General features: G+C 36.6%; 1 protein-coding gene across 1 annotated transcript; it reads right to left on the reverse strand.

The window, feature by feature from the left end:
* Positions 1-7,657: 7,657 nt before the first annotated feature.
* LOC106621003 (leucine-rich repeat-containing G-protein coupled receptor 4) lies at positions 7,658-9,827 on the reverse strand. The gene is made up of 2 exons (XM_036368806.2): positions 9,640-9,827; positions 7,658-9,574 (listed from the first exon to the last, which is right to left on the reverse strand). The coding sequence occupies exon 2, from the start codon at positions 9,527-9,529 to the stop codon at positions 7,805-7,807; it is 1,725 nt and encodes a 574-aa protein (XP_036224699.2). The 5' UTR covers positions 9,530-9,574; positions 9,640-9,827; the 3' UTR covers positions 7,658-7,804.
* Between the last annotated feature and the right edge of the window lie 2,364 nt (positions 9,828-12,191).

Below are 12,191 nucleotides of genomic sequence, written 5' to 3' on the forward strand. Positions count from 1 at the left end.
GGCGGTATAATGCAACAAGCAGAGTTGCTGATCTTTATTTCTTCTTACGAATTTGCTGTGCAAATGCATAATGAGGGCAAATGCAGTGGGGCTTACCAGAAGCGAACATTTTTAAAACCAGTGATGCTCATTTTATATCTTTATTTTGACCTATGTTCAGTCTAATGTAATCTACTAGATTACTACTAAGCAAGTTATTGTCTAAAATTACGGGGAATTCTAAAATTATATAAAATTATGGCCTCTTTTATTCAGTTATTTTGTACAAATACATAGGAAGTAGTAAAATTTGTGGAGCTCGTGGAGTAACTGGACGAGACAAGCTGGAAACAATACAACAAAATAAAAATAAAATTAATGGACCGTGGGAAGTGTTTCGAACATACCTATATAGTCAATACAATATACTACTCTTAGCAATATACTTTTTGAGTAAAATTAAAATTTTTAAGATTTTTGTTCCTTTTCAAAGATTTGTTCACTCTTCCACCATAGTCCACTCTTCACTTCTGGTCTCCGTCTAGTGAAGCTTAGTTTTGATAAATCTATGTAATATAGCTCCTGAAGTAAAATCTGATTGATCAGTTGAAAAGAAGACTAATCGAACAATAAGTTCGAAATATTAGTGAAACAAAGTGTATATGTTTTCTTGATGTTATATAGCTGAGTATGAATTAGATTGGTACAGGTCTTGGTTAAGCGGTCATATCCCTAATATAATGATTAGCGGAAATAAAGCAAATAAGGGTATTAAAAAAACTAAGTGATTCGATGATCTATATTATAAGTTAATATAATTAATATATGATTGTAGTCGATTAAATATTTAGTGTATTAACGAATATTGATTTCTTATGCAATATTCATAACCTAAACAATGTAGGTATATTAAGTTTGCCACGAAGTTTGTAACACACAAAAGGAAACGTCGGAGACTTTATAAAGTATACACATAAATGAGCAGCGTAATCAGCTGAGTTGATTTAGCCATGCCCACATTTCCGTCTGTTTGCCTGCCTATCTGTACATACGCGAAATAGTCCCTCAGTTTTTGAGATATCGATCAAAAAGTTTACACAGATCTTTTCCTCCCGAAGAAGAAGCTGTCTTTTCTAATGGACAAGATAGCTTCACGAAATTTGGAATGGATTAATGTCCAAGCCAACGATACAATTTTCGAACATATTGTTTAGATAGTGGATGTAGCTGTCATACAAACTGTAAACTTAATGTGACACTAAAGTTGTTGATATCAAATAATTTGGCTAAAAATAACTGTTTGGGAGAGCGTTATCCGTTGGATGCAAACGGTGCAAGCGATAACGAGCTAAAGAATTGAGATATCTTTATAAAACTTGGTACACGTGTTGTTTTGGCACTCTGAGGAGATTGTTCTTGATTTTATTATTTAATTAAGCTCAAATAAAGACATCGAAGTAAAAGTTTGCACAAATAGTGCGTTCAATATATGCCATATCACGACTAAAAATTGTCTAAATCGCTCTATAACTTTTTAAGTTACCCAGTACCGAACAAAATATCAATCTTCTTTTTCTGGTAATTATATAACGTGATGCCAAAAATGAATAGCAACGGTTCAATAGCGCCCTCATATGCCAAATATATTGTTCTCCGTTTCTTTGGTTGCCTTTCTATATGCCTAATATATTAAATTGAGTATATTTGGTTGAGTTTATACCACATACCTATATCTCATTTGAGTTTCCCAGGTTGATTTTTATACCAAGATCTCGGACACGAATCAAAATGTAGTAATTTAACATAATGAATCTATGACTTATAATATAAGTTAATGAGAAACCAAACATGATTGCAATCCGTTTTTGGTTTAGTTGTATAATAAATTTTGAAATCATATGCATAATTTTTTAACCCGTACTTAGCTCTTCCTTTCAGTTTTTGTTGACATTGAAAACTAAAGACTTGAAGCCATGGATGCTGCTTGAAACTAAAGAGTTATTAAAACTTTTTGGTTGGAAAAAACGCATTTTTCCGTTCTTGTCCCGACACTACTGGATTAGTTTGTTCGAATCGGTACTCTCCACTGCTTAGAGAATCGAAGATAGGGAATATTTCGCTTCTTTAAAATATTTTAAATGATAGAGATTCTCATAAATTGTAAAAACTCATAAGACTTGGCACAATATGACCTAGATTCGTGTCGTGACGGGAATCTAACATTAAACTATAGACAATTCGACCAGTGAAACAGCTGTCACAGATTTCGAAGGCATATATGTAAATACACTTGTATACTTGTAATAATAAACGCCAAGATTAGCAAAGAAACAAATAGCAGCTCACTTTGCAACTGGGAATTATTCATTTCTTCGATTTACATATTTACCTGAGTATTAAATTAATGATTGCGCTTGTTCTGCATAAATTATATTATATATATATATGTATGTACATATGCATGTGTGTTTGTATGAAATTGGGAAGCGAAGTATTACAGCATATGTTTGCATTGTGAAAAATTCCATTTCGGGTTTAATATATTATTTCAGCAAATTTATCAAATAAATTGCATCGCTAAGGCAGACAGCAAAGCGCTCACCAACGCCCACAGGGGTCAGATAATGCCGCATATATGATTGCATATGTGTATGTGCTTGGGAGTATGCTTATATATATGTGTGTTGGGTATGTGTCCAATTGTGTTAGTTGACAAGTGCATGTGTCTGCTTTGTGTATTTACGTTTCCGCGTTCGCTTATCAGATGGCAAGCTGCTCGTGTTATGTCACGCAATGGTTTGTGCAACACACACTCACATACATCGTACGCATATATAGCGATGCATAATTAATTTCCACAAGCTACACATTTGCATATTTCTCATTTCTCATTTAATCAAAATTTTGATTTCCAAAATTTCCAATTCAATTTGCAGTAGTCAAGGAACCAATTGCTCGCTCCGCGCTGCTGCCTACCAGACTTGCCGCAATGCTTCTTAATACATACATACATATATGTATGTACTATATTTGTGCATATGTGTGCTCGTGTTTGCACTGCAATGGCAAATGTACCTGCTGCTTGCTGCATGTAGCAAGTGACATAAACTGCTTGCATGCATGTTGTTGCAACATTATAAATAAATCAAAATACAATTTCTCAGAAATTGTGATTTCATATCCCAGCATCTCGTCGTGGTCGTTGTCGTTCAGCAAGCGTCTCAGAGCGTCGCCTAGCGCCCACTGTCAACCGAATATGTGGCAAATGCGTAGACACATTGCTGTGGGGACTACTGAGCTGCGCATAGAAAGACATATGTATACATATATATACACATCATACATAGACAGAGCAATCGGCAATGCCAACAACAACAAACAGTAAAAGCATTAGCAGTAATATAAGCGACTAGTTGACTTCGAACGCATTGCATTTGCAGCCACTAAATATATAAATCTTACCACACACATATATATGCATGTACATTTGTATATACATTTATGTAAGTCATTGCAGGTGAGCTTGCGCTGTAGATAGCGTGTATCCTGTGCAATTATTTTGAACTGAAATTCGTACTTTGCAAATCGGCCAAATGTATCTGCCACAAAGCACAATGTGGCTTGTTTGCATGCTGCATGTTTTCGTTGATGTTATTGTTGTTGCTGTTTGTTTTTGTTATGGGAGCAACTACACCACCACCACCATGTGACATGCAAAGTAGTTAGTGGCATGAACTAACTGGCCGCACGCTAGTGCAACATTCATATGTACATACATATATATGTATAAATATATAATTATATACATAAATATATACATATACGTTTGTCTACATGCACACATGTGTTCCAAAATATATTTGTTACATCAGACATTCGAGCTTAAACACACCGCTTTGAATATGAGTTCGCCAATTGGATATAGTAATATAATAGTACCTTAATGCTGACCACTTCTGGGCGATTGTTACTTTCAGACGGTTCAATTTTTGACAGTACATATTCGAATTAGCAGTTTGGACGCAGGAAAACAGCTCATACAAGACGATTCCCTGCCAATCCCATCGAACACATAGAAACAATTTCCTGACCGTCAATCCTGGCTTGACCATCATTTGCGCGACCCTTTTCGATTAACGTTATCGTAAGTGACCTACTTTTCATCACCAGTAATCATCCGCTTCAAAAATTAATCGATTTTGTTGCGATTCACAGATGGAAACTCGGTCTTGAGGTTTTCTGCGCTAACCCATGCACTGATCTTGATTTAAAAGGGATCGACGAAAACCGAAATTGTCGATATCAGCCGCCTGGCTTGTGTTTTCGCCTTTATAGAAGAAAAACTGTAAAATATGGCGCATTTTCTCTTTGCTGGTTTCCACATTTGACGTGGGCTTAAACAATACTGAGTCCAGCAATTTTACGTATCCGACCAAACTTATACAGCGCGAGATATAGATTACTAAATCCATTTATGGGGAAAATAATGAATTATGACCTTATGTAGAATCCGATTAGTAAAATTACAAATTTAATTGAATGGCTTATAATGAAGTGTGAAGCTTAAACATGAGTTTCTTACGCACCCCATTTTTATCAGAAATTTTACCAAGATCAACAAAAATACTACGAATTTCGAGCGAAGAAGTCCTCAAACAAAATCATCAATTGCTTTTGTAAAGTTAACCAAAATATATATATTATCTCTGATATGCATATCCCATTTAAGTTCACGATTTACAAATTTCTTACCACGTCACTCGTAATCAACATGACTTTTTCAGTAGTGAATACATGAGGGAATCTAGAACAACAATGTCTCGCTAACATTTGTCAGTTTGTCAGAAAATATAATAAATGGGGAATGATAGTAAAAATATTTGAGTAATTTCTCATTACTTAATTGGAATACTCAGTTTAAAATACCTACCACCGTTAACGATCTAAAGTTTTATACTCGTAATAAATATTCCAATACAGAATAATATAGAGAACACCTTGGATGATTTAAATAGTTAGGGATAGGCAGTCAATTTATCCGTCTAATCAATTGAAGAAACATGAAAAATTAATTTAAACTATCTCCTTGAGCGTAGAGTTGTTTGTGTCAGGCAAAGATTAAGTAAAAATCTTATATACAAGTAATTATATGATATAAAGACATTATGTGGAAGGTAATATATGTTTTGACCGACTACAATACAGGTAGGGTTGAGAAGTTGGTTGGTCTCACCAAGAAATAGCTCTGCTAGCGGCAATTTTGGAACATCTGTCGTGAGAAAACATGCAAAGTTACAAGTTGTTCTGTCAATTAATTCTTGCTTTACAAGCCATTTGAAGTTGACATGCCAGAGTATTTTTGTATATGGAAAAAATTTAGTATCACGGTTATATTTTTTGTTTCGAATGGTTTAAAATCAAAGGAAATTTATGTAGAATTGTTAGAAGTTTATAGGGAGTCCTCACCTTCTAAACGCTCCGTTGAATTTTGGGCTGCTGAATTTAAACATGGCCGTACTAGGCTTGAAGACGATCCACGCAAATGGCGACCAAAAACCGCAACCACATCAGAAATTATTGAGCATGTTCATAATATTGTTAGTGTAGGCATCTCAGACAAACGACTATTTCATATTTTATATGGAGAATTACATATGAAAAAGCTGTTTGGAACCGAAAACAAATTTCTCAGCATAATTTGGAGTAAAAACGATTTCTTGCATCGTTTTATAACTATGGTTGAGACTAGAATCTACCACCATGATTCTAAATTGAAACAAGAACGTTTAGTTCTGCAGTGGATTGGAGATAGTTGATCAGCTTCAAAGCAGTTGAAGTCACAACGATCTGTAAAGAAGGTTATGGATCAGTTTTTTAGGATGCAAAAGGAGTTTTGTTGTTTGATTATCTGCAGAAAGGTAAAACAGTCAACTCTGAATATGTTTGCAGCCTTTTGGATCACCAACAGTATTTTTTCATTTCGAGGGCATACAATTTTCAACCAACCTGTATCATCGGATCATTCCACTCAAACTGGTATATTTAAGCTACGCGCGCAACCGAATGGATAAATATTTTCCCCTAGATTGGTACAACTATGTATTTTTAGGTTTGTGTGCACTTTGATCTCCATTACTGTGTGTTTCGCAACTGTTTGTTTATGACGTGAGAGGTTTGTTCGGCTACAATGGAAACAAAATGTAACAATGAGTTTCCTTGACATTTTGTGCTTCCGCCTACGGAATCATTGCAAATGTCGCAGAACTGTTTTGAAGAGTCTACTTTATCACGAAGACATTTGAGTAGCATAAAGTATTCATTGAACAGTGCTTAGGAACCGTCGTGATCTCAACATCTCAAATGAATCTATTCAACACGTTTTGGTTAATGTTTTGGGTATGAACCGATTTTGGGTTTGAACCGATGTCAAGTAGGGGTGATGCTTAAAAACATACCTGAGAACCCTACATTCATTAAATGTATCATTATTAGAGACGAGACGTGGGTTTATGAATATGACGTCAAAACTGTCCAACAATCTACCGTATGACACTACAAAATGAGCCGAAATCGAAAAAACCACGTCAAAGTTCCCTATGAATGCGTTTCACAGCATCAAAGAGTCAATAAATGACCGGATTTGTGGGCAGAAAATTCGTGGACTTTTTGTCACAGTAATGTGCCGTCACATTTTAGCGTAATTGTCACTAACATTTTGGATAAAAGAAACACGAGAGTCATCGCTCAGCCTGTGTTTTCTGTTTTCGAAACTGAAAAATCTTTTCGGTGTACGAACATAAGTCACAACTTCATTGAAGACTACGAAGGAAATCTGATAAGTAATAAGCCTCATCGGCTGATAGCGCTACTATTGGAAGGGAGTGATTTTGCGTAAACTCCTACTATCAAAAAAGGGCCCACTTGAGCATATCCTTCACGAACTGCGTTTGCATCCATTGTATTCTTCAGATTTGTCCCGTGAAACAGCTTTTTCTTTATAAGCTCAAAAAGGTCATTCGCCGGGCAGAAATTTGACACTAATGAGGTTATCGTATTTTTCAGAAGGTTTAAGACTGTAGGAGACTGTATAAAGTTATCAAAAATTGTTGTCTTACTTTTGTAGGTTGAATACTATCGAAGCGCTTTCGTATTTGCCGTGCCAATGCTTCTTTCGACTTCAATCTTCTGATAAATACTTTTGTATATTTCGAGTTCTCCCACAAAGCGGCTTTAAATAAAATTTTCATTTATTTGCCTTATCTCTAGACATAGACGTAAACAAGATCTGGGCACCACATTCAGGGAATATGATATCTAAGGTCTAATTGTGCTGTTGAGACCCAAAATTTATAAATAATGATGAGTTGGTATCTTTGATTTTTTTGTTGTCGAATATTCAGACTCCTTTGAACAATTACTAAAATCATTAAAACACTGTTTTCACAATAACTTCTTTAATGCGGATTTGACGATTGTAGAACACTATTTTCTTCGCTTCTTTCATGATTTCATGAGTCAATTTCCAGAATTCGTTTTTGATAGAACTGTATAAGCAGAATATAACTAACTTTCCTCAAGAGCAATAATCATCCAATGGTTATTCGAGAACGGATGCTTAAACAAAAGTTCTCTAGATTTTCTTACAGACGGATAACTGAAAAAATTCAGAACAATTCGGTTCTTCTGCGACTTTTATACAAATGCATCTATTTTATTCTTCAAATCTATACCTAATATTTTCTAGAAATCAATTATGATGCGTTATCACTGCATTTTAACACTTGTGTATAACTGTTATGACTACGTAGAACCTTCGAAATTAGGCCTACACCTCTGAGTCCTCTTCTTCCTCCTCCAGGCGTCGACGATTATGTGTGCGCGCATTTCGCGCGAGTCTATTGCAACAATTGGGCAGATACTCCTCCTCACGCAGAATGCTGAACAGTTGTAGCAGTAAAATCAAAAACACCAACAACAATATGACCAAAGTGAGCACATCGCGAGTGGTGAAGTAGGGGTGAATACCACTGATATCAGTCATTGCAGTCGCTGCTGACGATGCTGCCAACATATCAGTATCGAGCGTGTCGAAATCATTTACGGAACTAGCAGTGGACGCATACCGATGATGAGCCGCCTTATCGGACGTCGATAGTGAGTTCAATGTCGTGTCAATGTGATTTCCCACACTGTTGCCATTACTGTTCGAAGTAAAGCGCCCTGGCAGCTGAATGTTGTGCTCTTTCAAGTAGGCAACCATCGTGCGCATATAACGGTATTCCCACTCATTCTCGAACATGCCGAACTCTTTCACGTACTCATGCGACTCAACGAATTTTTCATAATCGAAGCTGTGCAGGCGATTGCCTTCAATATAGAACTTCTCCAGATTGATCAGTGGCGCAAAGAGACGCTGATCCAGGTTTAACAAATTATTGAAAGACAGATCGAGTTGTGTTAGCTTTTGAAGCAGCAGAAATGTTTCCAGCGTTATGTTCTGCAGTTGATTGGTTGACAAGCTCAAATGCACTAAATTCGGTAGTGGAAGGTACTGTGGGGACTCAAAAGTGCGTAGTGTCTTCAACTGATTTCGTGCCACATCCAGACGTTGCAGATTCAACATGCCCACCATACAGTCTAGTGACTCCAGCCGATTACCGTGTAGATCCAGTTCGCGCACACTGAGTTTATCGCCGATTTCCAGCTTGTTCAGTAAATTGTTGGCTGCATGCACTTTGACGGCACTTCCCGATATAACGATGTTCTCCAGCGCACCACCCTGCGCCAAGAGCGTATCGACCGACTCTAAGCTTAGCACCTTGACATTACTGCTGCTGATGTCGAGCAGATGCAGATGCGACAAATGCTCTAAGGCATTCGACTCAAAAGTGGCGAAACTGTTGTCGCCCAGTAGCACAGTTTGCAGTTTTGTGTTGCGAACAAAAGTGTTGACATCGATCCGCTGGATACTGTTCGAGCTCAGATCGATATGCTCCAAGCTGACGAGCTCGTCAAACAACGTAGCGGGCAGCTCGCGTATATCGTTTTGCTGCAAGTCCAAATAATGTAGACGCTCCAAACCGGCGAAGGCATTCTTATGCACCATATGTATCATATTGCGTCCGAGCTGTAGCTCTTGCAGCTCGTGTAGCGGCACGAACACCTTTTCGGGCACATCAGAAATGCGATTCGCTTGCAGTACTAAAGTATGTAGTGGATGCCCGGTGGGAAAGTCAAAGACGGTAAGTCGCTGGAGTTCACAGTTGTGCAAGAAGAAGGCACGCAGCGCGGGCGCTTGTGCGAGTAATGAGCGGGGTATCCGTGGAAGTATCGAGTCGCGCAGTACCAGCTCGCTGAGCTGCGGTGCAGTTGCGTTGGCTATGAGCAATGGATCGCGTAGCGTGCTGCTCAGGTTGGTCAAAGTGCAAAAGTACATTTGGTTGACGTTACAGCTTTCGGTCAGGTTCAGCGTAGATGTTTTGGCTGTGGACCAGGTGCTGCACAGCGCTAGCAGAAGTACAAAGTATATGATCAGACTGTTTGATGACATTACTGTAGTCCACTTTTGGGAATATCACCTCAGTTGTTGGTTCAGATTTAGATAAATCGCTTTGTTAGATTAATTGTTCGAGTCTAAATTTATTTTATAAGTATCTCTACCTGCAATACTCTTCACCGTTCAATATTTTATGAATAATCAGCTCAGTTTTATTTTTAAACAACCACTTTGTCCGTTGTGCCCAGCGCATTCGCAAGTAATTCTCTGTAAAGTCAGCGTTTTAGAAAACTCAAAAGCGAATTATTTACGTTTAAGTCATGATCTCAGCTGTGTGCCGCTTATCAGCGCCGTACTGAGTGTCAGAAGCTTTGGCGATAAAACATAATCTGTTCTTTGTGTACAGAAGCTTTCAAGCGTTTATCAGCTGTGGCTCTCTCACAAGTTTAAAGTCAAGACGGTGTTTTAAAAACAGTGTTTAAAAAGAGATAGCATACTTAAGAGTCGAAATGCTGGCAATGTATATAGAATGTACCTACTAGTTTCTTTACAGATATACTGAAATTGTACAAATGCGGAGCGTACATGAGTTTTAACCTTAGCAGCACCGAAAGAGAAAACTAATTAAAAGTTTCCGACCTCATTCAGCAAACTTTCATCCAAATGAAAAAAAAATTTTTATATATTATATTTTTATATAATAAAAAAATAGGAAATAAATCAAAATATTTCTAACCGATCGATCTTCCCAGTAATTTATGACAAAATTTGAGGTGTATATTACTTCTATAAAATTCCAGTAATGTTATGAGATTTGCCATTCCGGGTTTTTATACGGAATTCACAAAAATATGCCTTCAAGATTTCTTTTAGACTTTTCAGAGTGTTCTCAGTTTCTTTCTCAGCAAATTCTTAGACGATATATACCTATATTTTAAAACCGAGGAGAAGCTAGAATTTTATTTATGTGAACATAAATAACTGTACATATAAGTATGTTTCTTTCGTGCAGAGAGTATTTGAAAATTTGACACCTTCTCGAAAAATGAACCTAATCTAACAGGCGCTTAATTTAAAAATAGCTATATTACTATTTGAGAATGCGCCTAATTGTAGGCCAACTTTTTTATGAGATCTTTTTATTACTATAGCTATGCCCGAAATAATACTAAAGTATTTTTATACCTTGAAGAGGGTATATTAAGTTTGACACGAAGCTTGTAACACCCAGCGCGAAGGGTCAGAGACGCTATAAAGTACCATATACATATAATATATGTAAATGTTCAGCATGATGAGCTGAGTCGTTTTAGTCATGTCCGTTTGTCTGTATATACGGGAACTAGTCCCTTCTTGTTTGAGATGTCGTTCTGAAATCTTGTACATGTTCTTTTCTCACCAAGAATCTGCTCATTTGTTCAAACAGCCAAAATTAACTATATTTATTTAGCACGGATTATTATCTAAAGCAATAGTACATTCTTCGAACAAATTTTTCAGATCCGACCACTACTTGTATATTGTGTAGCTGTCATACAAATTGGTCGATCAAACTCAAGTTCTTGTATGGAAACTTATTTATATGTGAACGGTATTATAGCTTCGGTGCAACCGAAGTATACAGGTTTTCTTTTGGGGGGTATATTTATATTATTCAATTGGAGAGCTTGAGCTTTTTCTCAGACTCTGTCAAAAGCTCAAATCAAATACCTAGATAGTAAGGAGGTTGAAGTTTCGTATGTTTTATTAGGTAAACATAGTATGTGTTATTATTCTAATAAGTTTGTCTGTGTGTATTTAAGAACAAATTATGCTTACAATCTAACTAGTGAGATAACACGATTGCTGAATAAGACCCTTGCTTCGATGCCCCGCAGTCACATGCATTCTACAAATGTTAAGTTTTGTGTGCCACTTATATTCTCCTGTAAGCGGAGCATATATTTTAATTTTATTTGTTCTATTACTTACTTTTAAGAGTACGAGGCTTGTTCAAAAAGTATCGCGGATTTTGGGGCTAGGGGTAGTCAGAATTTGCAAAAACTCCATTTTGCATTTTCGTTAAGTATAATATCTTGAAAATATTCTCTGAAAATTTCTAGTTGATCCGATAATTACTTTTTGAGTTATTCGACAGATAACAAAGAGCGCTCGGGCATTTCAAAGCGGCAGCTGCAAGAAACTTTAAATGCGTTTTTCTCAAAACTATGCGTTTTGAACTGGTGGCAACTGTAACTCGAAAACCGCTCAGCAGATTTTAATAAAATTTATACAGCTTTAAGAATACATAACAAACTCGGGCCTGATCGAAGGATTTCGATTTTTTAAGACAAATTAACTGTCCCAAAAATCTAGGAAAAATTTCCTGAGGCTGCCATTTTGTTAATTTTTGGAAAAAAAAGTTCCAATCAGGCCCAGGATTATCTATTTATAAAACTAATTTTTTTATCCGATTGGTTTTAGATGAATTTCCAAGGAATTATGATTGTCACCGCAATAACCTTTATTTTGGAACTGGGACAACACAGACAGCTATAGCTTTGGAAATTAAATTTTTTTTCTTGAAATTTTCGTGACTTTTTTTCTTAAAGAAGGTATGGTTTGTATCATCGAGTGGTTCGTCTCCGTAAATACATGCAGGGCTCTCGGCTTTACCCATGTTATACAGGTATTTTCGAAAATATCCGTGGCCGGAAAGCATCTGTGTTAGGTAGCA

Source organism: Bactrocera oleae, chromosome 2 (genome assembly GCF_042242935.1).
Source record: "Bactrocera oleae isolate idBacOlea1 chromosome 2, idBacOlea1, whole genome shotgun sequence".
NCBI classification, from domain to species: Eukaryota; Metazoa; Arthropoda; class Insecta; order Diptera; family Tephritidae; genus Bactrocera; species Bactrocera oleae.